Genomic DNA, 26380 nt, shown 5'->3' with positions numbered 1-26380 from the left:
AGATGGATCTAATTAATAACAAAATGAGGTACAAAATGACAAACAAACAAGGATTTACAAAACAAACTGTCTAAGCAGAACCAAACCTCACGAACAAGAAACAAAGACCAAGATGGAAAATGCAAGGACCAATTAACAAACTAACGAATGGGCACTAACACTAAACTACTAACAAAATGTCCAAAGAAGAAAATGACCCGACAGGATGTGAGTTTCAAAATGTCATTACAAAGGGTTTAGGATAATTTGGCAGAGGTGTTTGGTGATTAGACACACCTGTGCCCAATTCAAACCTTGGTTTGGAACGTCTGGTGGTAGGAGGCATACCAGACAAAAGGACAAAACAGTCCTTAAAAACTGGGACATTGTGTTTAAAACCACTACAGCAATTTTATTGACTAACACCCCCCCAAAAAAATAACAAACTATTTTAACAACCAAATACAACAGACGTTAGGGGTTTAAAGCCCCCAATAATTATTTTTTTATATTGCTCACAAAACTATAGAAAAACTCCTGACATAAAAATGTCCCCTCTTTCGAAAATGTACGCCTAAAATCATGGCAAAAACAACAACATTAAGGTCATGCATTTAAAAATAATGTCAGTTGGATATAACCTAATAAAGAATAAACCAAATTTCAGTTATTTGTATTTGCAAAAAATATCGAGAACAACCTCTTTTGTCATTTATCTAAAAAACAAATCGTTCAAGTTGTATGTTGCCTTGTGGGAATGTGGTTCTATTGAGAAAAATACCCCGAAAAAGCGGGCACATTTTTTTAATGCATTTAATTTGAATAATTTGTTTTGATAATTCGCCAAAAACAAATAAAGACATAGATAAATGGATATAACAATCAATAAAGACATAATGTGTCATTTATTTGCACCATCTTAAAACAATTCCTATTCAAATGTTCCAAGGGGTGGATTGCTTCATTTTTAATGATGCTTAAAATCGTTGAAAATGCTTGAATTTTAAAGTTACGTTTTCAATCATTGAAAAGGGCTTGCATTGCCGGTAAAGTATTGTAAATGGTTGAAATTGTTGCCATGTTTCAATACAAGTCTGCATAAAAATGAAGATGATTTTGCTCTCTGGTGGCTACGCTTTTCCATTGCATTTCTTCTTCCATCATTATTAACGGCAGCTCACGTTAGTTTGTATGGCAGTGACCTATGAATCGTCTTTGCCCCCTACAGGTCGCACCCAAAAGGACAGGTGCAGTTGACACTTGAACAAGGTCACTATGAAATGTGTATGGTGCAAGGATTATGCATCAATTATTGGCCATGCAAAAACCTAAGGTCGCGTTTACCAGTAGTAACTTGTAATCGGAAAAACGTAATAACTCTAAAAAATTAATATACGTGTTGTTCTGAGCAACATATACATTTTAATCAGGATCTAAAAACCATATAGTTTGATATATGCATCCAGAAAAATAAAAATCACAGATCTATTTGTGGATCTGCAAAAGACATTATTCATACCAGGTTTCTTCTTTTTATGGTACTGGATGCATTGGGAACTTGACCATGAAAGTTCTTAAAACAGGTGTGATTTTACTGAATACTGTGTTTTGACTCTAGCACAGACCTGGACAATCTGGTCCTCGAGGGCCGCACGCCTGTGTGATTTGGAAGGTTTCAGGCGATGCAAATTATCAGCTCGCCAGACAACTGGCATGAGCGTGTTAATTCATCTGGTTTAGAGTCACCTGTATCGGAGCAGGGAAACCTTTAACATCATGCAAGACATGCTGCCCTCGTGGCTTAGAGTGCCCAGGTCTGCTCAAGCACCAAGCCTCTTGAAATGAACCCGACAAGAACCCCTGTGGAGGGTCGGATGTCATGTCAGCTCTATAATTCACTGAGACATGAGACATAGACATGGCTCGTCCCTGGAGGGTGTGGCGGTGGTGGAAAGTCTGCGGGGGGAGGCGACTATTCAAGACACTTTACGTGTTTCCTCTTGCTGAGACGGCAAAGGATGTCCCTCGTCCATCAAGGCCCCTCTGCCCACAGAGGACAGAACGGCCACACGAAGGTGATCAAGTACCCACAAACCCCTACTCAGACACACACACACACACACCAATACGGTGTGCACCCCATCCACGTGCACACCAAGGAACATGCCCATCCATCACGCCCCATGCACTACTTTATCCCCTTTGCTGGCCATTTTCCTCTTATTTCTGGTGACTTGGACAGCATGAAACGGGCCTCGCCGGATGACCTCTGGACTTCACATGACTGATGGTGCTTTTCCCCGGGTGCTCCTGAAGGGCTTGTGTGTCAATCCTGTTTTTCCACTCGATCTCACGGCTTGACGGCCATCTAGTTTGACTGATTTGGACTCTAAAGGTTTCACTTTAATGAATTTTTAACGCACTTTTAATGGGGGAAACAAAAGTGTTTGTCGTGACAGAAACAAACAGATTTAACTTTTTTTGTATTTTTAGGTTCGATTTGGATATGATCAAATTTGATCCATCTGTTTGTCCATCTATCTATTTGTGTACCCATCTATCGCTGCAAATGAAAATACATCTCTCACTCTAGCCATATATCCAGATGTATATCCATCCGAACAAAAAATAATTTATCCCTCCATCTGTCTGTCCATCTATCCACCCACACACCCACCTATTCATTTAAAACGAGAATCCCCCTATGCCTCCTTCCATTCACAAATCCATCCATCCATCCTTCCATCCATAAATCCATTCATCCGTAATTCCATGCATCTCTCATCCAACCATTCTTTCAGCAGTGTATTCAACCACCCATTAAAATTATTCAACCCATTCATCATTCCATCCATCTATATTTAAATCCATCTATCCATCCTGCCATCTATCCATCCTTTATTACACATTTCCTTCCATACATTCATCTGTGTAAACCTCCCTCGCTCCCTTCCTCTCTCAATCCATCCATCTGTTCCTTAATCCATCCATCCATCCTTCCATCTATCCTGCCAGCTATCCATCCTTTATTACATTTATCCATCCATACATTCATCTGTGTATCCATCCCTCCCTGTAAATTTCTTTTTTTTTTTTCACCAACGTTTTTAGAGTACACATGTTTCACATGCACATATCACAACAACTTCAATAAATGCGTGGGTTGCTGAGTCTGGGGAGTCGAGGTAAGATGTAAAGATTATGCAGATGGGATGTTTGTACAAGGAAATAAGGTCCAATCCAATATGTTCCAGCTGATAGCGAAGCAAGAGAAGCCTTCACGAAAGCCGCAATCATCGCAACATCTGTGTTGCTTGGACTGAAGTATTACAAAAACAAACAAAAAAAAAACAAAACAAAAAAAACATGGATGTCATTTAATTTGTAAGGTGTTCAACAATATAAGTTGATTTCGTGATAAAAAAATAAAAACATGTCCGAGATCCAAGATTTACTCTCCTCAATCAAACCAAAATGATGACTAACATAATGAACCAGTTTGGGATGACATTTCCATGTTTTCTGTTTTATTTTCTTTACATTTTGTCGAGCACTGCCCCAACCATTAGCAAGACTTCTCTCCCTGGTTGCCTTGGAAACAGTCGAGGCACACCAGAGATGAATATGTGAAGAGGAAGTGCCAGACCAGAAATGCACCGAAGAAAATTAAAAAATAAAAACAAATACAATAAAAAAATATCCTAATTTTGATGTTTTTTTTTCCTTTATATTTAATTTGCACTGTCTATAAAAAAAGTGTGCATTCCAGTTGCTAAAGGAAATCCCCTGTCTTTGCTCCCATTAGTAAACACTGGAATGTCAATAAAAAATGTCTTAAATATCTCCTCAATTACGTTAAAAGCATCGACATGAGCTCCAAAAGGCACAACAGAACCGCTGATCAATGCTGTCGCTACAACCCAGTCCACAAAAACAGAAACACCAACACCTCCACCACCCCAGCTCAACTCCTCCCTCACCCGTTTTAGCTCTGCCGCGTAAATCCCCCATTTTAAATATTGCTGATGTGTGCCGGCATTTGTTTTAGGGGAGATGTAACGGCAAATTATTGAGGCTTAGCGAGCGTCACAGCGCTCAATTGGTATTGGATATTGGATCGGTTAGAACCCTTTCGCTGAAATGTTGTTTATGTGGAGTGCCGTCCTGCATTCAGATTCAAATTGAGGGGAATAGAGAACGGCCTACTCCAGATGTGCATTTCCATTAATTGTTACATATTTCTATTAAATATTTATGAATATTATATCTGTATTTAAACATTAAGATTAGCTGCTCATATTTGATTGATAGATTTATTCACGCAATCTGTTATTATACATGAATTAAACCGAAACTTTTGTACACTGACGAATCTGCTAAACAAAAGTTGACCGATAACTGAACCCTGAGGGATTCCACACAACATAAACAGGTCAGCGTCGAAAAGTCAGAAAATCTTTCCTACTTTTTCCCACATATCTTTGAGTTTTTGTACTATTTGAGAAATTGAAAACAATACCCCACCAATATCACATTTGGCTAAGCAAGGAATTACATTCTGATCGTTTTGACTAGGAATCATTAGAAAAATGAGCTAAAAGGACTTTTGCTGACTGAATATTTTGAAAAATCTAGAAATGTATTTAGATTCAGATTCAGATTCAGATTCAGATTTACTTTATTGTCATTCGTGTACACGTGTATACAGAACGAAATGTCGATACATCTGACCCGCACAGTTTCTTTGAACGTCAGCCGGGATAGATAAGATTAACCATGTCTTCGTCAGAATTTTAGCGCAGCAGTTCGTCATCTCGCGGTTCGATGCCTCTTCCAGTTGTTAAATGGTCCAGTTTATTGTCCAGAGAGCGAATGTTAGAGGGGTTAGCCTTTAGCCTAGCTGTTAGCCCGGCCCGCTTCGTCGAGGGGTTAGCCTTTAGCCTAGCTGTTAGCCCGGCCCGCTTCTTCGTCGCGCCGCTGTCTTGCCACTCTGCTTCGCTGCTTTGTAGGCCGCTGGTCTTGTAGGTCTTGTTGACATAGCAGTCCGTGGCTAATAAACACTCCCGAGTGGTCGTAGCACCGAGCGCTTGATGTCGAGTGGTCGTAGCACCGAGCGCTTGATGTCCTCGTTCGGCGGTAGCGCCGCCGTCTTGCCACTCTGCTTCGCTGCCTTGTAGGCTGCTGGGTCTTGTCGACATAGCAGTCCGTGGCTAATACACATCAAGCGCTTGATGTCTGGATGATCGCATATCCAGCAAAAAAAACTGCGATCGTAACTTAATCTGCAGTTCGAGCCGACTTTGTGCGCCATCAAAACTGAGTCGAAGACTGGATCTTATGGCCGACGCGTAAAAAAACCGTTGCAAGTCGATGCGGCCGCAGCCATCAGGGCGCCGCCATCTTATTTATATAGCATAGGTATAACTTTTTTTTTCCTGTCAATATATATGAAAGAGACAGAATAAGTATATTTTCATTTCTGATATATTGATATTTATTCTTTCAAAAACAAAATTAACAATTTATTTTAAAAAAGAACAAATTAACATATAATTACTCCGCAAAAATAAAGGTTATGCTGTTTTTTTTTATACATCATTTGAAATTCATAGTTAAGATGATGAAATACTTGTTTCAGTCCAAGTTCAACACGTTAAATATATATTTAAAGAATTATAAAGTAAATCAAAATTCAAAAAAAGAGTATACTCTTTCACATTTTTGTTCATTACTGCTGCAGTTATACCAGGTAACATTTATCTGTTCTCCCTTTTCCTAGCGCACAGCATATAACGATTTCAATCCTAACCCTCACACCAAAAATCATGCCATAAAAATAGGTCATTTGTCGACATTATTTATTTTATTTTTTTCACGTTCTCAAATCCTGTGGGTGTTCTCCAAAATGTCCACTATACAGCCTTGGAGAGTCGTCAATGTGTGTCCACTTGATTACACCACTAAAACTTTATGTACTTTGGCTCCCTTAGATCTGTTTAGAAAAACATGACACTTTTATTCACAAGAAATGATGCCGAAACTAGTCAGAGAAATAAAACCCAAGAAAATTCCCTTCACCGTGGTATCGGCCTTTAATAGTTAGGTGGGTGATTAGCACGTACCTCATTGTCAGCACTATAAAATGCACACCCCGAAAAATATTTTTCTTGTCATATATTTTTCATATAATGTGCATGAAAGTAAAATTACAGAAAGAGCTACCTTACTTATTTGTGTGTATCTCTTGCACATTTTGCATTGCATACAGTTACGGCATATATTGATGGAATGATCAATGAGTCTAATATGTCGCTGACCAAAATCGCAAAAAAATTATATGCAACAGGAGTCAACGTCGATCATGGTGGTGAGAGCATTGGAACTTAACCACTAGATCATTAGTGATGCAGATGACAAATGAAAATTGATTATATTTGTCACAATATCACACTATTTTTACAGAAACAGAGAAAGGGTAAAAGATAAAGTCATTAATACATAAATAATCCCCCCCCCCAAAAAAAAAACATAATGAGGGAAACCATCATTTAATGTATCTGATAATGAAATGGACTTAGCATATACAGTCAAACTCAATCCCGATTCGTCTTATCCAGATCTTTGTGAAAACCGCATACAAAGTTTGGTCTGGATGATTTCTGGTGTATTGCTTAGGAGAATTCTATGCAAATTCCGGAGCTTTATAATTCGGATTTTAGGCTATTCCGGATCAGAATTCTAATCATTTTGATCCATTTCTATGCATTTTGCCATTCTATTCCAAAGTCGTATTCCAAGTTCTTCCCGGAAGAGGCTGGATGATGCAACTTTCACGAAAAGTGTATGTCATCCTTTTTGTTCATAGACAAACAAATGTATCTATGTATTTGTCTTCGCGGGACTTCTTCCCGGTTATCACTGACAGGCTCTATCTCATTGAGCTCAGATTCAGTTGCAAACCGACACTAAAGGGGGATACGCTGAGTGTCTTATCACGGCGTCAGTAAAGAAGAGGAGTTGAGAGGACCAATGATTACAGCACAAATTAAAGATCATATATTACTCTAACGATAACACTGGGCCAAAGTAAAAAGATATTGTTGCTTATTTTCACATGGAACTCCAACCATTGTCTGATATTCTGAAAACTGCAGTATGTATGTTTCATTAATATTCTGTATTGGGTTTACACCCAGGGCAGCACGGTGGAGCAGTGGTTAGCGCGTGTCTGCGGCACAGTTCTTTGGTCATGAGATCGAACTCCCTGTGTGGAGTTTGCATGTTATCCCCGTGCTTGCGTGGGTTTCCTCTGGGCACTCCGGTTTCCTCCCACATTGTTAATTGGCCGGTCCAAATTGTCCATAGGTGTGAATGAGCGAGTGGTTGTATGTCTATGTCTCTGTGTGCCCTGCGACTGGCTGGCAACCAGTTCAGGGTGTCCCCTGCCCACTGCCTGAAGATAGCTTAGACGGGCTCCAGCACCCCCGCAACCCTACTGAGGATAAGCGGTGCAGATAATGGATGGATGGATGGGATGCATGGGTTTACACCCAGAGAACACTGTTCCAGTGGGACAGTTTATGAAGTTGCACTGCCCTTTCTTCCTGTTTGAGAGATAGCAATGTGGGATTGTTGTTGTGCCCTGTTCTGAAGAGCTGTGTCAATAAAGCCCCCGTTAAGTTAGACATTTATTACGCCGCCTCAGACTCCTGTTCTTACACGCTACAATTCTCATTTAATCTGTGTAAAAATAAACGTGTGGATTCATGTTTAATCCAAACCAGATGAGCTATTCATGTATTTTCTACCAAACATCATTAAGAGGACAGGGGGTCTGAGAACACCGAACATCGGCTTGTCTGGAAACTCGGAGAATCCGGATAATTTTCCCGGTCCATTTGAATCGAGTTTTATATGTGTCTTTCAGGACAACTATCTGTTTTCTCCAATCTCTGCAATTCATTTCTGGCATATTTTGTAAAAAAAGTGTGATCCTGAGATAAAATCTAATGTAATTTCGTATGCGGTCTTCACCACTGTTAGTCCAGTGAAGTGCTTCTTAACTGGTGGTTAGGGACCCAACATTGGGTCACGAACCAGTTTTCAATTGGTTTCGAGCCTTTGTCTTCGCAAAATAAAGCTAAGAAGTAAAAAAAAAAAAAAACAGAGGGTCAATTAAACTCCTTAACAGTAGATGGTGATTATTATTATCATAAATATATTTTTGTAGGTGTCATGATTACCCAAGTGGAGCCACCTGGGGTTATCATCTGGCGCGCTGGAATGCGCTTCCTGATTGGGTTATGTTCCCTTTTTAAGCACGCTACGCGGAGACCTCTTCGTCGGAGGATTACTTCTGTACCCCGTATGACTCTCCCGATTACCTGTGCCTTCTTGTTTACCTGATTCTGCCTGCCTGCCTCCGATCTCGACCTGCTTCCGTCCCACGCTACGATCTTCTCTCCAGTCCCGGTAAACTTGACCTGCTTCCGTCCCACGCTACGAATGGCTACGTGTTCCGAAGTTGACTTCATGGCGTTGCTGCTGACGTTCGACGGTCATCGCGTCTCCCGCTAACCCTGTACGCTTCCCCAAATAAAAGACTTGTAACGAACGCTCTGGGGTCTCCTGCTCTGTTCTGGTCCTCCTGACAGAATCCTCCGACCAGAATGGACCCCGCGTTCGTACATCTGCCCCCTGACGACTATGAAAGCCAGAACCAGCAGCCCAATTCCCCTTTAGAATGTGCAGTTTGGCAAGTCATTTCCGACGTGGCGAAATTGGCTAAGGCACCTTCGGCCTTATGACTGCGCAATGACTCCCATGCCTGCCTGTTCGACTCTCCGGCCGGCCTGTTCGACTCTCCACGGCCTGCCTGTTCGACTCTCCGCGGCCTGCCAGTCCGACTCCGACTCCGCTGCCTGCCAGTCCGACTTCGACTCTCCGGTCTGCCACTCCGACTCCGCTGCCTGCCAGACCGACTCCGCTGCCTGCCAGTCCTGATTCTGACTCTCCTGATTCTGCCTGTCCTGTTTGCCGGTTCTGAGTCGACTCTCCTGTCTTGCCGGTTCTGATTCCGCCTGTCCTGTTTGCCGGTTCTGAGTCGACTCTTCTGTCTTGCCGGTTCTGATTCTGCCTGTCCTGTTTGCCGGTTCTGAGTCGACTCTCCTGTCTTGCCGGTTCTGATTCTGCCTGTCCTGTTTGCCGGTTCTGAGTCGACTCTCCTGTCTTGCCGGTTCTGATTCTGCCTGTCCTGTTTTTGCTGGTTCTGATTCTGCCTGTCCTGTCTGATTCTGCCTGTCCTGAGTTGACTCTCCTGATTTACCTGTGTTTCCCTGTGACGTTTCTTGGGTTTATTTTTTTTTTCCTGGGGGACTTCTGGAGCCGTCCCTTGAGGGGGGGGGTTCTGTCATGATTACCCAAGTGGAGCCACCTGGGGTAATCATCTGGCGCGCTGGAATGCGCTTCCTGATTGGGTTATGTTCCCTTTTTAAGCACGCTACGCGGAGACCTCTTCGTCGGAGGATTACTTCTGTACCCCATATGACTCTCCCGATTACCTGTGCCTTCTTGTTTACCTGATTCTGCCTGCCTGCCTCCGATCTCGACCTGCTTCCGTCCCACGCTACGATCTTCTCTCCAGTCCCGGTAAACTCGACCTGCTTCCGTCCCACGCTACGAATGGCTACGTGTTCCGAAGTTGTCTTCATGCGTTGCTGCTGACGTTTGACGGTCATCGCGTCTCCCGCTAACCCTATACGCTTCCCCAAATAAAAGACTTGTAACGAACGCCCTGGGGTCTCCTGCTCTGTTCTGGTCCTCCTGACAGTAGGTGGCTATTTAAAGTAGTTTAAGGGGGTGGTTTATTGCCTCGTAAGCATATTTGCAAGTATATACTTGAATTTAGTTGGGTTTTTATGTTCATTTTGTTTTTGGGGAAAAAAAATAAAATAAAAAAATGAATATACTCTATTAGCTCTGCCCTAAATTGCACAATGATTTCATTTGAGATTTTTTTTCTTCTTCATTTGGGTATGTTAGGGTATAATGATAGGTCTTGAAATCAGTTTACAACCAGTTGTCTAGTGAATAGGCTTTGGTGCTCTCACCACCACGACCGGGGTTTGATTCCCGCAGCATTCCATGTCCAATCGATCAATAATCGCACAAATACAGTAGTGCACCGCAAAATGTGTAATGTGTAATATTGCACAAAATCCAATACGTATTGCATGTATTTCCAATCCATCTGTATTCTGCGGTATATAAAGGGAACTGGGCAATGACGTACACTTTCAAATATATGTTAAATTGGTATTTTTAGATACACCTTGTAGTCCGGAAAAAACAGTACTCAAAATCAACAAGATATGAAAGGTAGCAGCAGAGAACAAGGCGATGATTGATCGATAACTCTTTACTGATGAACGGCTACGCATTAGCGTCGAGCGAATATGAGGACGGATGACTCAAGGTGGCAACCGAGCAGGAGCTCGCTCAGGGTTGATATCAATTATGGGCCGGGTGCAAACGTGCACCCGTTCCTGTTCATAACCATCTGGGTATTTAATCACACAAGATAATGCCGGAGAAATTTTAATTGGATTTACCGCGCAGCTGCTTAATTATAAACAGGGGTTTACCAAAGTCGCCTACGTAGCCGTCTCTCAATTCGGCTGACGCATTTCCATCGCTCGAAATGAGGAAGCTACTGGTCCTTAAAGCAGTCTTTCTTAAACTTCAGCTGATGATGTGCACTATGCATATATATGTCATCTCATCTCATCTCATTAGCCGTACCGCTTATCCTCATTAGGGTCGCGGGGTGCTGGAGCCCATCCCAGCCATCTCCAGGCTGAACTGGTTGCCAGCCAATCGCAGGGCACACGGGGACAGACAACTCACTCGCTCATTCACACCTAGGGTCAATTTGGACCGGCCAATTCACCTGAAATGCATGTTTTTGGAATGTGGGAGGAAACCGGAGTGCTCGGAGGAAACCCACGCAAGCACGGGGAGAACATACAATAATACAATATCTATTCATTTATTTTCAATCTTACTGGATTATATATATATATATATATAATCCAGTAAGATTGAAAATAAATTAATTTCAAAACAGCAGTTAAACACGGACATGGCAAAAAGATGGCTTCAAAAACAGACATAGCGAAATGAAAACAATTACAATAGAAAAAGTAAAAACTTCAAAATAGGGAAAAGTTATTGGCTAATTCAAATCGGAAACAATGGCAATCTAATCTGAATACAATACAGCAACTAAATCCATACACACCAGGGATTGAGCTGAGAGAGACAAAGTGGGAAGGTGGGAGAAAAAGGCAAAGGCGTCTAATCCCAAAGAAAAAAAAGGACATTACTCTAAAAAGAGGGGGATGGAAATAGCACAAAAAGTCCAAGGAGCAAGACAGTATAGTTTATTTCTGACTAAATTTGCAACAAAGCCTTACAGTGATGATCGGAAGATGCATCATGGTTTTTAAAAGGTGTTGAAATGCAATTATTTTAAAATTACATTGAAAAGGGGTTGGTACCAGTGCCATTTTTAATACATTTTAAAGGTATGACTTTAAATCCATACATCTTAACCCATCTGAATCCATCTGCAGAGAACAACATGTATTGTAGCCCTCCAAATAAACAGACTAACAACCGTGTTGTACACAAAACAATAGAGCGTTTTTTTGCTGCTGGTGGGTGAATCGTTAGGGGGGAAACGTGGGTGGGGGGTGTTTCTAATTACATCAAAAGCCTACAATGCTTGAAGGGTTGGAAGCTGACATTTACAAGAAGCCAAGAGAGATTTATAATTACATACTTATGCAATGAAAAATAATTGCAAATGCAAAATCCATTTTTTAAGAGACTGTTTTTCTTGAAAACTTTTAAAATATATAAATGAGCATTGATATGTATCAAAACATCTTTTACCGTACCCCATCATGTCTTGGATGACAATCGCACATTATGAATTGATACAAGTTAATTCAGATGTTTACAAAAAGTATACCTTGAGTAAGCTGGATGACTTTTTATTCTTCTACCCTTTTGTTTAGCATCCTTTTAAAAGTGCGTGAGTACAGAACATCGTTAATATGGTTTCACAAAATGTGCAGTTGAAATGGCTGACATTAACTTTTATACCAAGAGGGTTGGCGATGACAAAAAAAACCAACAGTAGTGGAAAAACCCTAATGAACACAAACCCTGTGTCGAGACTGAAGGGTTTTTTCCACTAGAAAAACAAAAATACCCATTGGAAAAAATGTAGAGACTATATAACAACACCCTCACTATTTGACCGGTATGCGATACACATAATTGCAATTCGACTGAATTCAAGGAGGGGAGCACGGCGGAGCAGTGGTTAGCACGTGAGCGGCACGGTTCTGAGGTCGTGAGATGAAACCTTCCAGTGCGGAGTTTGCATGTTCTCCCCGTGCTTGCACGTGTTTCCTCCAACACTCCAAAAACATGCATGTCAGGTTAATTGGCCGGTCCAAATTGTCTCTAGGTGTGAATGAGCGAGATAGTTGTCTGTCGAAGTGTGACTGAACTGGCTGGCAACCAGTTCAGGGTGTCCCCTGCCCATTACCCAAAGATAGCTGGGATGGGCTCCACCACCCCTGCGACCCTACTAGGCATAAGCGGTGCAGATAATGGATGGATGAATCCAAGGATTTCCCATTTTAAACTGAATCACTCATGTGTCACTGCGTTTTACCTTCTAATATATTTGTGCTGTGTTTGTCATAATTATAAATTAATTGAATTAATTAATAATCATGACATATTGATCAATGCCACACTGTATTTACTTGGATTAGATTGATACCAAAATTTAAAGTAAATCCATCCTTACAGTTCACATTTAGAATGAAAACATAGCCTAGTATTTAACACTATTTCCACGAAAATGCGCATATAAAATGAAACTTAATCGAAATGCTGAACTTAGCCAACTGATTTTTTGAAATATTATATTCTTTATAAATGCTTTATACATTTCAACACATAAAAAGTGGTAGATGCACTTGCACACTTTATTTTATATGCACGGTAAAAAATCCATCTCCGGAATAAATAAATAAAAAATAAATTAAAAAGTGTGCTTGTTTGAAACAGAAATTGGATTTTTTTTTCGAAAGGAAAATCTATCTTGGATTGTATATTCAAGCAAACTTAGTTTTGCGTAAAAAAAAAAAAAAAAAAAAAGAATTTGAAAAAGCGTCAAATGTGTTTTTTGTTTTTTTTTTTTATCAGTCAAAAAGTGGTCTAACGTACTGTATAAGTGTCCTGCAATGATGAGTCCAACAGTGCCACCTGCTGGTACGTGGTAGGGTTTGGTTTGGCTTTAGACTTTGCGACAGGAAGGTGGGGATTTTTGGCAGTCTACAACGAGCTGCCAACGGTAAGACACGATCTTTTGGTGCTCCGCAAAAAAGTTAATTTTAAACGTTAAAACCACAGCTGACAAATCTGTCAACATGCACAGTAATGTAATTGATGTTGGCAAGCTGTTTGGATTTATTTTCGTTTTGTTTCTGTTGTCTTTTATGTTGGTTTTGCCGGACGTTGCATGTTGTGCTAAAATGCTAATTCCCCCTATAGAGATCAAAGAGATCAAAGCCAGCAGAGAAGCTTACCAGGTGTTGTGACTCATTCATTTGCAGGTAAATTGTACCCGTTTTTATACTCGTTATTGTTATTTTTTCTATTTTCTCATATACATAAAAAGGATGATGTTGGTTAAAATTCAGACTAAAGAAAAATATGTTCATTGATTCATTAATTCATTGTAAACATTAAAAAAAAACACTGTACGATCTCTTGTTAGAAGTATCTTGTTAAAATGGATCTAAACATGTATTGTGATGGTTGACATTCTAAAATGAATTTTATGTAAACTGAAAAGAAAGCTCTTTGATATGTTTTAGGCAGTCTACAACGAGCTGCCAACGAGATCAAAGCCAGCAGAGAAGCTTACCACGTGTTGTGTTGTGACTCATTCATTTGCAGCAACCATAATAAAAACCTTATCATCCAGACCAGCGTGAATGTGGATGTTTGGTGGGACGGGTACACCGCGGTTACATACACACACACACATATATATATATATATATATATATATATATATATATATATATATATATATATATATATATATATATATATATATATATATATATATATATATATATATATATATATATATATATATATATATATATATATATATATATGACGCCGCCAGGTTCCCAAGCTGCTCTTCTCAGGTCCCCATTGCCACTACATTGAGACTCACCCTGTGGTCTACCTTCTAATAAGCTGTTGGCAATGCCATTATTTTCACTACCGTTCCCCCTTCTTTTCATTACGTTTTACGCCATGAATTCCGCACCTCGCACCCCCGCCGTCATATGAACTCTCCTTTGTCAGGATACCAGGAACAGTAGGTGCTCTCAGAGTGTCATTTCAGGAACAGTAGGTGGTAGGGAGCACCTCTCCGGTAGACAGAAATAAAGGCAAGGCTCCAATATGTCAATTACTACGACTTTAGCAAACCACTTGCTCAGCATTTGAACTCGAAGCTCACTTTACTGAAGAACTCCTTCAGATTTTGCAACCGGCAGCCCTCTGCAGAACCTCTCAATAACCTGTCTCTGTTTTTTTAGCTACTTCTATTTTTTTTGTGAATGAGAATACGTCGGTGATTTTCCTCACATTGTTTCTCCGTGCCTTGCCATGTCTGAATTGATGCTTAATTCTCATTGCTTTTAAACGTAAATCTGGTCATGTAAGAGCAATGTATGGATTTAGGCATTCCTAGAAATCAATTACTTTTCTTGGTCATTACTGTGCTCCCAAATAAAAGCAGCTCCTTAGTTATGGCATCCTCGGATTTATAAGTACCTTATTTTCCGCACTATAAGGCGCACCGTGTTATAGGGCGCACCCCGAAAAAATAGTTTTTAGTCCTATTTTTGACATACATAAGACGCACCGGATTATAAGGCGCTACAATGGGAACGTGGACCAAACAGTCAGATAGTTCAGTCCAACTTATTACCCCCTTAACATTCCGAAAGCTTGCAAAGACGCAAATACGTGTCGAGAACACGTGCGTATGCGGTGTCCGTACGATGTCACTCAAATGCATCGTTCCGTCATTCGGACGGTTAAAGTCTTGGGATTCAAGAAATGCCAACCATTCCTTAGTTTCTATTTTCTTTTTCGCTCGCAACTTTACTGTATATATGACAATAAACACTTGGAATTGAGTCTAATTTAAAAATAGACACTCCATTCCATCCATTATCTGCACCGCTTATCACAGAAAGATCGAGTTCAGTCTGAAACAAGATACAGGGATAATATTTATAGCCGGAGTAGCTCACCGAAGTCGTTGTTTTCATAATAATGTGCAGCCGTGGTCCTCTTATATCCGTGAGTTTAGTAGATCCAGGAGAATAAAATATTTACAAATACAAAATAGTAAAAAAATGCTTTCTCTATGCCGTCAGTCACGTGCTATACACATTCATCTTTTTCGGCCAATTGCAGGCTTTGTTTTGCCGTTTAAGCCAAAGCCTGTAAATGATAAAAAGGATCCGCCCCTTGACCTCCGAATAACTTTAGCCAATAGTGATCGATTCAACTGATGATTGACGCGTCTTTTTTGGCCAATATCCGGCTTTGTTTTGTCGTTCAAGCCAATGCCAGCCTGTAAATGATAAAAAGGATCCTCCCCTTGACCTCCGAATAACTTTAGCCAATAGTGTTCCATTCAAATGATGATTGACACATCGGTTAGCAAATGAGACGCCGGTAAATAAATCCCAGCATACACCGCGGACTACTTGGCGTTCGGGGGAAAATTTTGTCGGGGGCTGCAAGTTAGTTGCAAGACTTTGCGAATTAATATTGATCCATAAATAAGGCGCAGGCAGCACGGCGGCGCAGTGGTTAGCGCATGTGCGGCACAGTTCATGTCTTGGGAACCTCCTGCGTGGGTTCAAATACAGCTCCAGACTTCCTGTGCGGAGTTTGTATGTTCTCCCCGTGCTTGCATGGGTTTCCTCCGGGCACTCCGGTTTCCTCCCACATTCCAAAAACATGCATTTCAGGTGAATTGGCCGGTCCAAATTGTCCCTAGGTGTGAATGAGCGAGTGAGTTGTCTGTCCCCGTGTGCCCTGCGATTGGCTGGCAACCAGTTCAGGGTGTCCCCTGCCCACTGCCCGATGATTGCTGGAATGGGCTCCAGCACCCCCGCGACCCTACTGAGGATAAGCGGTGTAGCTAATGAGATGAGATGAGAAATAAGGCGCACTGTATTATAAGGCGCATGGTCAGCTTTTGAAAAAAATAAAGGCTTTTAGGTGCACCTTATAGTGCGGAAAATACGGTACCCATGCTTCACTTACGATGTCGTATACATCCCTGACTCCGATTCAGATTTTCTGTGAAGGGTTACACATTTAACTAAATTACAACCAAATACAGTCATAGTGGTGTCGTTTAAGGCAGAGTTGAGGAAATGCCTAATTTCTCCTTGTGTATATATTTTCCCTCACGTATATAATACCATCAAGTCCGATTAAGAACTATAACATGAAATACTAAACTCAGGGAGTGAGCTTATTTATACACAACCATTTAGCTGTATGTCACCAGTAGCGAATGGTAGGCAGCGTGGGGGTAGGGGTCATAAACAGGGACAACAAATCAACAGAAAATCATATAAATAAATTTCTTTGAAAAATAAGTAACTAGTAACTCTCACTATATTTTTTTTTTTTCATGCTCACACGCAATGCATGCAGAATCTCTGAACTATAATACAAAGAGCTTGTTCAAATATTAAAGCAACTTTTTACCGCAGTGTTTTGGTTTGCAACTACGCTGATGCTTGATTACATCCGGGGTATGTCACAGGATGAGGTGGTTAGCTTCACTTCACATCGCTTATTTTATTGTTGATTTTAAAGTGCAGAGAACTGTTTTTGTTCCATCAAACACGCAAGCTCAGATTGTTAACAAAATGCCTGCAAGTGACACAGTTCAGTGAAAATAAAAGAGCACTAGACGCTGCTGCTGAATGCCGATAACATTTCCAAACAAACATGAAAGTATGATGTTGGAGAAAGGGCATATGACTGTTCGGCTATGACTGACCTTTTTAAGAAAATATGCACATTTTTTTTGTAAATCCTTTTTTATATATTTTTTTAATCGACTTGTATTTCATGCTGCAGGGGAATGGTCACATTTGATTCAAGTGCAATCGGATGTTTTAAATGAATATAGTCATTACGAGAAATTAGTAATGAGAGAGCTTAGCAGCGTGCAATTTGATGGGGATTTTATGCGTGTGTTGTCCTTTTTCAAACGGTGCCTTTTTTGAAAAGTATTTATTTATTTATGTATGTATTTACTTATTATCACTCTTTTTCCGGAGTCTCACAAGGATGGATGCTTATCATAGTCCTCCGGAATTTTTTTTCCCCTCTTCTGTCCCTTTTATCGCTTTTAGAATGTTTTGTTTTTTCTGCTGCTGCTGTTTTTTTTTCTTCCTTCTTACAAACCTACATTGAACAAATATGAAAAATGTTAAAAACAAAGACAAGAGACAGCATGAACTCGATAAAATTGGCTATAAAAACACAATTTGAAAAGAGCGGAGAATGTTTTGATATGATGGATTATAAAATACTGATACAATTGGGCAAATGTAGAATAAACCGATGTAAATTAAATAAGAGCTGGAGGTTGTGTTGAAATGAATGACAAAACCTTATGGGACCTAAGAACAACAACAGAAAACACAGTGACAATGGAGAACAAATTTGAGAAAAGCAAACGGTTAATCGAGCCATACCGACATATCATCATTGAAATCTAGCAACTACACAAAGAAAAGTGAAAGAAAATCAAAATTGGACAACAAAAGGCAGATTATTTTGAACAATGTGCTTGTCTCAATGATTTAATCATTTCAGGACTAAAATCTCAGCTGTTCAGAAGAAATCCAGACCTAAATCAAAACATTAAGACGGTGAATGAACAGGTGATTTTCCAACTCCCGAATCTCAATTTAAGAATAAATGATGCCCCTGTTGACCGCCATCAGTATCCTATTTTGAAGCAAGGTCCTAAACTAAAGGCCAAAAACTCTACATAAACAGAAGGCTCACCAAAATGAACACTGAAATCACCTGGAGAGCAAGTTGTAAAGTTGTAGGTGATGTAAAAGGAAGTCTCCCAGATCAGATTAAACACGGTTGATCAAGAGGTTTGAGACCTAGACAGACTTGTAAATAACTGAATAAACATCATGTTTGATATCTTTATGCTGTTTATTTCGATTTTTTTTTTCACTTTTTTATTATGCTAGCTTTATCTTCAAAGATGTGACCTATCATAATAATTGTCCATAAGTATAAATATAGCTTTTTGGATTATCCCCCTTTCTTCAAAAATATCAAACAGAATAACGCCTTGTAAGGAGGACAAGAAAAGTTAGAAAAAAGCTGAAAAAGATAAAATATATAAAAGTATACAATCCATGTAATAAGACATTTTATGTGATATTCTGATGATGAAATGTAACTAATGCCAATTTATAATCAACAAATGAGAGTGCTGAGGAAATTGTAAATGTATGATTAACAAATAAGTGAAAGGGATACTCATAACTTTTAATATCCAAGTCATAATGAACCTCACTTGTTCTTTTTTATTTATTTTTTTTAAGGACGTCAAATGAGATGATTTATAAACACGAACAAAAGCTGTACGGAAGTATGTCAAGATAATTGATGACAAGGTTAAAAAAGCTTGTTGATTTTGGGATGGGATTGGAATGTGACACCAATGTCAGGCTGTGTGCTGAGTGTGAACTGGCCTTCCAAGAAGACACAAAATACTGATGCCCAACCTTACCTTGACCTGTAAATACAGTATGCTCACTGGAGCAACATTGGTGTGAGCAACGCTGAGATGGCATTCGCTGTAAGTAACCAAATAGACAACACTGGAAAAACACCTTTGATCAGACTTATGTCATCTTTGCTGCAAAAGTGATGGAAGTGGGGGCTGGGCACGGGCCCTCACCTGGTCTGGTCAGCCTCTTGTGGTTAACTCTTGGTGCACGTCCAATCGCCCTTTCAACTTAAAAATGTTCATGAGAAAATGCTTGCCTGTCACTGGTTTTACCCAATTTATTGTTGTTAGATAGTGAGGAAGAGAAGGGTGTGAAAAGAATAACTTTTTGGAAACGGTGAAGAACTGTATAAAATGTGATACGATGCTGTGGCTATTTTTAATGGCTCAACAAATGATTGTTACAATTATGAAATGTATTATAATTTGTGTATATTATTTATTTAAGAAGCATCCACAGTTATTTTGGGCACAGGTATTTCACAAGCTTATTGTTTCAACCGGTCATCCATTGGTTTTTCTTTTTAGATGATTTGTTCATGATGTGATGTGATGTTAGTTGGAACATGACTGAAACAAAATAAATGAGAAAAATATATATTTTTTAAAAAGTACAAAAATGTCCTTATTTATGTATGCATTTATTAATCTGCTCATGTGTTTATTTTTTGATGAAATAATCTCAGGTCACTGTATGGTAAGCTTTGACTCCTGTTGATTTTTTTTTATGTGTATGGGTTGTGATTTTGAAAGTGAATACACTTTCGCGTTTGTAGAATAAAAAAAAAATGTTTTATTTGATCAGTTTTCATATTTTACAATTTTTTTCTGAGCTATTTCAATACTAAAAAATAAACAACTTTTAAAGGGACACTGTGCAATATTTGAACATTAGATGTTGCTGTATTATGTTTTGTGACCGAAAAGGAGAACTACATAGCACACAGAAGATTTTCTTGATCTAGTAGAATTAAAAAAAAAAAATGCACATTTTTGTATGATAGTTTATTTATTTTTTCTTATTTTACAAATCAATATATATTTTCTAAAATAATTAAGTCTTTCTATTTTCATGGCACTAAAAAATACACAGTGTGCCTTATGGATAGAAATTTCAGATGACAATTATTTTAAGATTTCAATTTTGCTAACATTATATGCTTACTTTAAATGAGCTGAATTATTTCCTATTTGTGAAAAAAGGTAGGTTTTTCTTTTTAAAACCAAGACGTTTAAAAATAAATGCAAAACATTAATAAGATAAAAAATCCATATTTGCTGTAGCCAAAAGGCAAACTGCTTTGCTCATTTTAAATGGTATTTAACTTGTTTTAATACATTGTAATAATGCTTTTCATTATTATTGTATTTGCCTGTTTTAAATGATAAAATTATTGTAACAATCATCTGTATTTTAACTTGTATTTCTAGAACTATAATTATAATTGTATTTATTAGCATTGATATAGATATTGTGAAACATTGTATGCAATGATATTAGGCATGGCGATCCAGGGTAAAACATTTAATATAAATACTTTGAAAACAAAAAAGATGAAACGCGATCAATGAATAGGCAAAACACTAATAAATACTAATAAATAGTGCTTGGAAATACTACAATGGAAATACAGTATGTTCACTTCAACAAGAGAAATACACCCAAAATTGTCACAATATATTTTCATAGTGAACTATTTTAACTGGTGAATACAAAATTGAAACAAAAACATTAAAACAATTCTACCAATCACACATTTTGCTTTGCATTTGAACAAAATTTCTATATGGATTTCTTAATGAGAGCCACTATGCCATGTCTCTGGTTTTCTGTCTTAATAAAGATAATTCCACCTTATTAATTTTGCATGTACATTTATCCTTACGAGTAGGAGAGCAAAATATTAAGATGCGAAGATTCGAATAACAGTCCTTGGCCCAACACGCCCATTTAAAAAAAAGTCTTCTTCTCGCCTCACTGATCTACTTTAAACACAAATCCGCGAACATTATTATTGATTTGAATAATTCAAAAAATGCATCACTTATACCATGCGATGCTTTGATAAACCCAGCTTCACCCTTTACCCCTTCCCCCAGAAAACAAGAAACGACTTCATTTACAGCAGACTGCTTCTGTTGTGCAGCAATGTTTGTTTATTTATGCAAGTTCCTCTTTGGCTGACCCAGTTGGGAAGCATGTTGTCTATTCAGCTGACGCAAGGCGATGGCACAACCGGATAATCATCCCGTTACTTTGGGGAGAGCTGTTTAGGAAAACGTGAACTTTTTGTGCCAAGATAAACGACAATGGGAGGAAAACCGGAAAGAGAGTATATTTGGACGACAGGTAATGTGCTCTATATTGACTCATTCGATGCTGGTCTACCTGAATGGAAAATGGAGAAATAGTTTGCTGTTGATAGCAGTTTCGGAACAAAGTTACTTTTCTCAATAACGAGTACTGTAGTGCGTTACTATATAGTGTAACCCTTCTGTCATTACTACATGGTGCGTCACCGAGATACTCCGCCACTGAGATCGATTCAAATAATTTATTGTCGTTTTCAAAGACAAATGAAACTTCATTAAGAGCATGTATTCATTTATTCATAATTTAAATAAAATACAAAATTCACAAATTACCAGTCTAAAAAACCTAATACCCATATCGAACCCAATACAAACATTAAATGTGCAGACATTGTACCATAGAAAAACATTGAAAATAGAAAAAAAAAAACACCCTACAGTTCTTCACCAACTGGGACTCAACATTGCCCATGCATTGGACTTTAGATTTCCTGACAGACCGCACAAACAAATTCAAGATGGGGGAAAGTACCTCCACCACCCTGGTCATCAACTGGAGTTCCTAAAGAGTGCATTTTAAATCAACTTCAATACTCATTGTACACACATGACTGCCTCACCTCCTCTACAGCCAACCAGTAAATGCATAGCATGAACAACAACATCAATGTCCATGACTGCTGAATATCACTGCATCACTTATGTTGTCACATACAAACTTCAAAATCCCCAGCAATGTCTTCTAAAGGTTGGCCATTTATGCATTTAATTACAAGGTACAACTAAATACTTATGGTGCAAATGTCTCAAGCACAGAGTATGATGTATGATTAAATAACTAGTAACTGTACCTAATTACCGTTTATTTACCGTAAATTCCGGACTATAAGCCGCTACTTTTCCCCAAAACTTTCAACCCTGCGGCTTATTCAGTAATGCGGCCAATATATATAATTTTTCTAACGGCCGCCAGCGGCGCTCGAGTACAAAAGGTAAGATTTAGACCGGTGGAATATATGCGCCGAGGAAGACTGCAACTTCTTGGTTTGACTAGCGGCGAGAAATTTTTCACTAAAACTGGCCGCATGTGAAAGGCAACTTTTTCGCAAGTCTGCGAGTGGATCTTGACAGCGTGGGGCCGCATAAAAAATTCCACTATCACCAACGGGTTCCGGAAAGCCGGTCTGCTGCGGAGAGGAGGGCACAGAATCAGGAGGGGATGGGAGCGTGGGACGACGTCTATATGACACTGTTTCTTTCCGACAATGAGGAAGACGACTTTGATGGATTCAGTTCTAAGGAGGAAGATGAGGACGGTTTACCGTGATTTTTACAAGTACGATATGTTTTTTTTAACAGACCCGTTTACTGTGCTGCGAGCGTGTTGTTAGCGTGTTGCTACCATTAACTCCCCGGATGAAAGTTATATTATTATTATTAAAGCTTTGAAAACTCTCTCGGTGTACCGTCTTTCTTTGTAAATATGTGTAACCATGTATAATATGTATTTGCAACTGTATATTTTTGTAATGTATTTATTTGTATTTATTTTGGACACTTATTATAATATGTTTTGGACGGGCGAATTAAAAAGAAGGGGCGTACCAAACGCGGGCTGACGGGAAGTGGGGACCGGTAAAGGTGAGTGTTTGTGGACACGGCGGACAATAGTGGATATATATTTTTCCCACCCTTACCTTTGGAAATATACACTTTTTTCTTTGGATTACTTTCAACCTGCCCACTGCCCGATGATTGCTGGGATAGGCTCCAGCACCCCCGCGACCCTACTGAGGATAAGCGGTGCAGCTGATGAGATGAGATGAGATGAGATGAGATGATATTGTAATATTATCTAAAAGGGACATTTGTTTTCACCATTATAAGTAACACTGAAATAATGATATATATAATATTTCAGTTGGTTTGTAATGAAGAAGGTATGACTTTTTTTCAAATTATACTACAGAAAACGGTGGCACAGCAGCACAGTGGTTGGCACAGTTCTGAGGTCATAGGTTAAAAACCAGTTACCCCCCTTTCTGTGCGGAGTTTGCATGTTCTCCCCGTCGTGTTTCCTCCCACATTCCAAAATCATGCATGCCAGGTTAATTGGCCGGTCCAATTTGTCCCTAGTTATGAATGAGCGAGTGAGTTGTTTGTCTCTGTGTGCCATGCGACTGGCTGGCAACCAGGTCAGGGTGTCCCCTGCCCACTGCCCAAAGATAGCTGGGATGGACTCCAGCACCCCCGTGACCCTACTGAGTATAAGTGGTGCAGATAATGGATTACAGAAAATAACTTTATCACAGTATTGTAATGTTCTGATGCAGTTGTGTATATTGAACTACACACTTGCAAAAACCACGTCTACATTTGCAATTAAAGAAGAGAAGAAAAAATGCATACATTTACAGTTAAAACTTCCATTAACAAAAGTTACATGATAACTGTATTTAAATATGTATAGTGGCCGCCTACATGTTATAGAGTACCTTATGCAAATAGTATTCATCCCTAAAGATATTAAGCTGGTGTTTTATTTGTTCGTTGGCCCTGGCTGTACAGGGGCCGGGGGAGGAAAAAATAAAATTAAATACCATATACTGTTCAAGTTATTATTTTAAAACTTAAACAAGAATGCATTTGACCCACATTAACCTTCCAGAACTTTAATATACAATGTACATTGGTAATGAATTGCAAATCATTGATTTAATTTCCTCCTACTGAAATAATGTACTGTATTGTGAAGAGAATAAAGAAAGAGTTTGAGCTTACCAATCCATCACAAATATTTAATGTAAAACATCAAAAGAAATGTGACAGGTTGCAATATGACACCTTGCATTATGTATTCTTACTCGCCAGAATGAATCATACACTTTAGTGGGATTTCATACTAATGATAAAATTAAAATATTGTATTAGATGTATGATAAATGAAGCCCCTAAGAGGAAAAAAAACTGCTGACATATGAATATGCACTTGTATTTTAACGTTATGACCTGATAAAGTATTGAATGATGATAAATCATTTAAAAATAACTGAATTTGTCTCTGCAAAACCCCCGTTAACCACCTTGCACAAACTGATACTGAAAAAAAAAAAGGTAAGCTTATCAAATATTTCCAATTTGGTGGTCAGCTGGCTTCACAAAATTATTGATTTATCCATGTTTTAAAGGAGCAGTGTGTATACCTCACTACCAGATGTCGCTTGTGTAGTGCAACTAAAAATGAATGCTAAAAAGCACAATGAAGAATACAAACTACGGAAACTCAAAGTGACTGCTCAGCCTTTTAGAACTGTTTGCTTACTTGTAGCAGCAAAGTGATGGACAAGTATATGCACTCCTTTTAGGGAAGTCTCATATAATGTAAAACAGATGTTAATTTCTCGACTGACGTGTATTTAAAAATAAAGAAATAAAATGCTTGTATTCATGAATGAAATTAAATCAATCAAACAATGAAAACATCGAATGTTCATTTGCTCGTAAATCTGACACAAACCTCAGCTCCCCAAAACAGTAAGATTTTCATGGATGATTGTAACGAAACGTTTTGCTTATTGCTGAATGCAGAGATTAATCAAAATCCTACAGAATTTTCCCCAAAAACAAATAATTTGGACTGCCGCAAAGGAAACGCTCCATCTCACGTAGTCATGCACTGCGGTCTCAGTTGTCTCACATGGGGCACCAAGCTGATCTGTTAAAAGGCATTCTGGTTTTCGCCGAAAAGACTGACAATCCCTCTTTCAGGTAATTAGCCAAATTAGCCAACACGCTAGATCCATCCTAGCTCTGGGTCTGAGAGCTACTCCGGTGCAGAGTACCATTATTAAAGTCATTAGTGCACAGGTGATAAAGCATCGCCGTGATAAAAAGGAGAAAACGCTTCAATAACCTATCTGAATTGAGCCTTTTTTACATTTATTTATTTGTATTTATATTTATTTTATTTTTTGCTCATTAATACTCAATACGGCTCAATGAAGTACATCTCACCACATTTTCCTTAACAAGCAACAACAGATAACATGGGTGTTTTCCTTGTCCTTGGGGAGCATATAGCTCTCCCTTTTAACACCATCTCTTTGGAATGGTCACCTGTATGATATATGGCATCACGTTATTTTCAAATGGGAGAGAATAAGAGGTTACCTTCATAGGATGCTTTAAATCCCTGGCCGCTCACTGCGTAGTCAGACAGAAGCCACAAAGTCAGCCTGGAGCCTGTGCTTACGATCGGTGACGGCAGCTGGAACCCGGTTAACCTGAAAACAAAATAATAATGTAATAACGGTATAACAACATGATAATAATACCTAAGGTGGCTTTGCATCAAATCTACAATCAATAATGTCCGGTGCCCCCCGCGGATTCGTTTTAGATCAAATTGTATTATATCATATATGAATGACATGGCGGCAAAGCAGCTGAGTGGTTAGCGCAGACATGGGACAGTTCTGAGGTCATAGGTTCAAATCCAGCTACCAGTCTTCCTGTGCAGAGTTTGCATGTTCTCCTCGTGTTTTCCAGTTTCCTCCCACATTCCAAAAACATGCCTGTCAGGTTATTGGTCGGTCCAAATTGTCCCTGGGTGTGAATGAGCGAGCAAATTGTCTGTCCCTGTGTGTCCTGCGACTGGCTGGCAACCAATTCAGGGTGTGCCCTGCCCACTGCCTGAATATAGCTGGGATAGGCTCTAGCACCCCTGCTGCCCTACTGAGGATAAGCGGCGCAGTTAATGGATGGATAGTGGATATTAATGACAAATGTTTAGTATCAAATATCCTTTAATTAAAACTGTATGCCGATAATTAAAATATACTTTGTTGATAACGACATAAATCATATGGAACAAACTAATAATTACAAATGTTATATATAGATTTAAAATCAACAAATTAACCTTAAATATCAACAAAACAAAGTACATACAATTATGAAAGAAAATATAGAATGAAATTCAGATGCAGATGAACCAAAACTAAAACTGAAAGGTTTACTCATCACAAAGTCATCAAAATAAGTACCTGATTAAAAATCAACATGTATAGCTCATCTAAATACAATATGAAAATGACAGCAAGAGAGAAAACAAATTCT

General features: G+C 39.0%; 1 protein-coding gene across 1 annotated transcript in view; it reads right to left on the bottom strand.

Annotated features, from left to right (window-relative positions):
- Positions 1 to 26380, bottom strand: part of csmd2 (CUB and Sushi multiple domains 2) — a 312145-nt gene that overhangs the window by 226141 nt on the left and 59624 nt on the right. The window contains exon 3 of the mRNA XM_088329136.1: positions 25433 to 25545. Coding sequence (XP_088185262.1) covers positions 25433 to 25545 — 113 coding nt within the window. The remainder of the gene's footprint in view (positions 1 to 25432; positions 25546 to 26380) is intronic.

The sequence above is a fragment of the Urocampus carinirostris genome, chromosome 2 (assembly GCF_059441175.1).
Source record: "Urocampus carinirostris isolate Australia breed hairy pipefish chromosome 2, RoL_Ucar_1.0, whole genome shotgun sequence".
Lineage (NCBI taxonomy): Eukaryota > Metazoa > Chordata > Actinopteri > Syngnathiformes > Syngnathidae > Urocampus > Urocampus carinirostris.
This window is presented reverse-complemented; position numbering and strand designations above follow the sequence as displayed.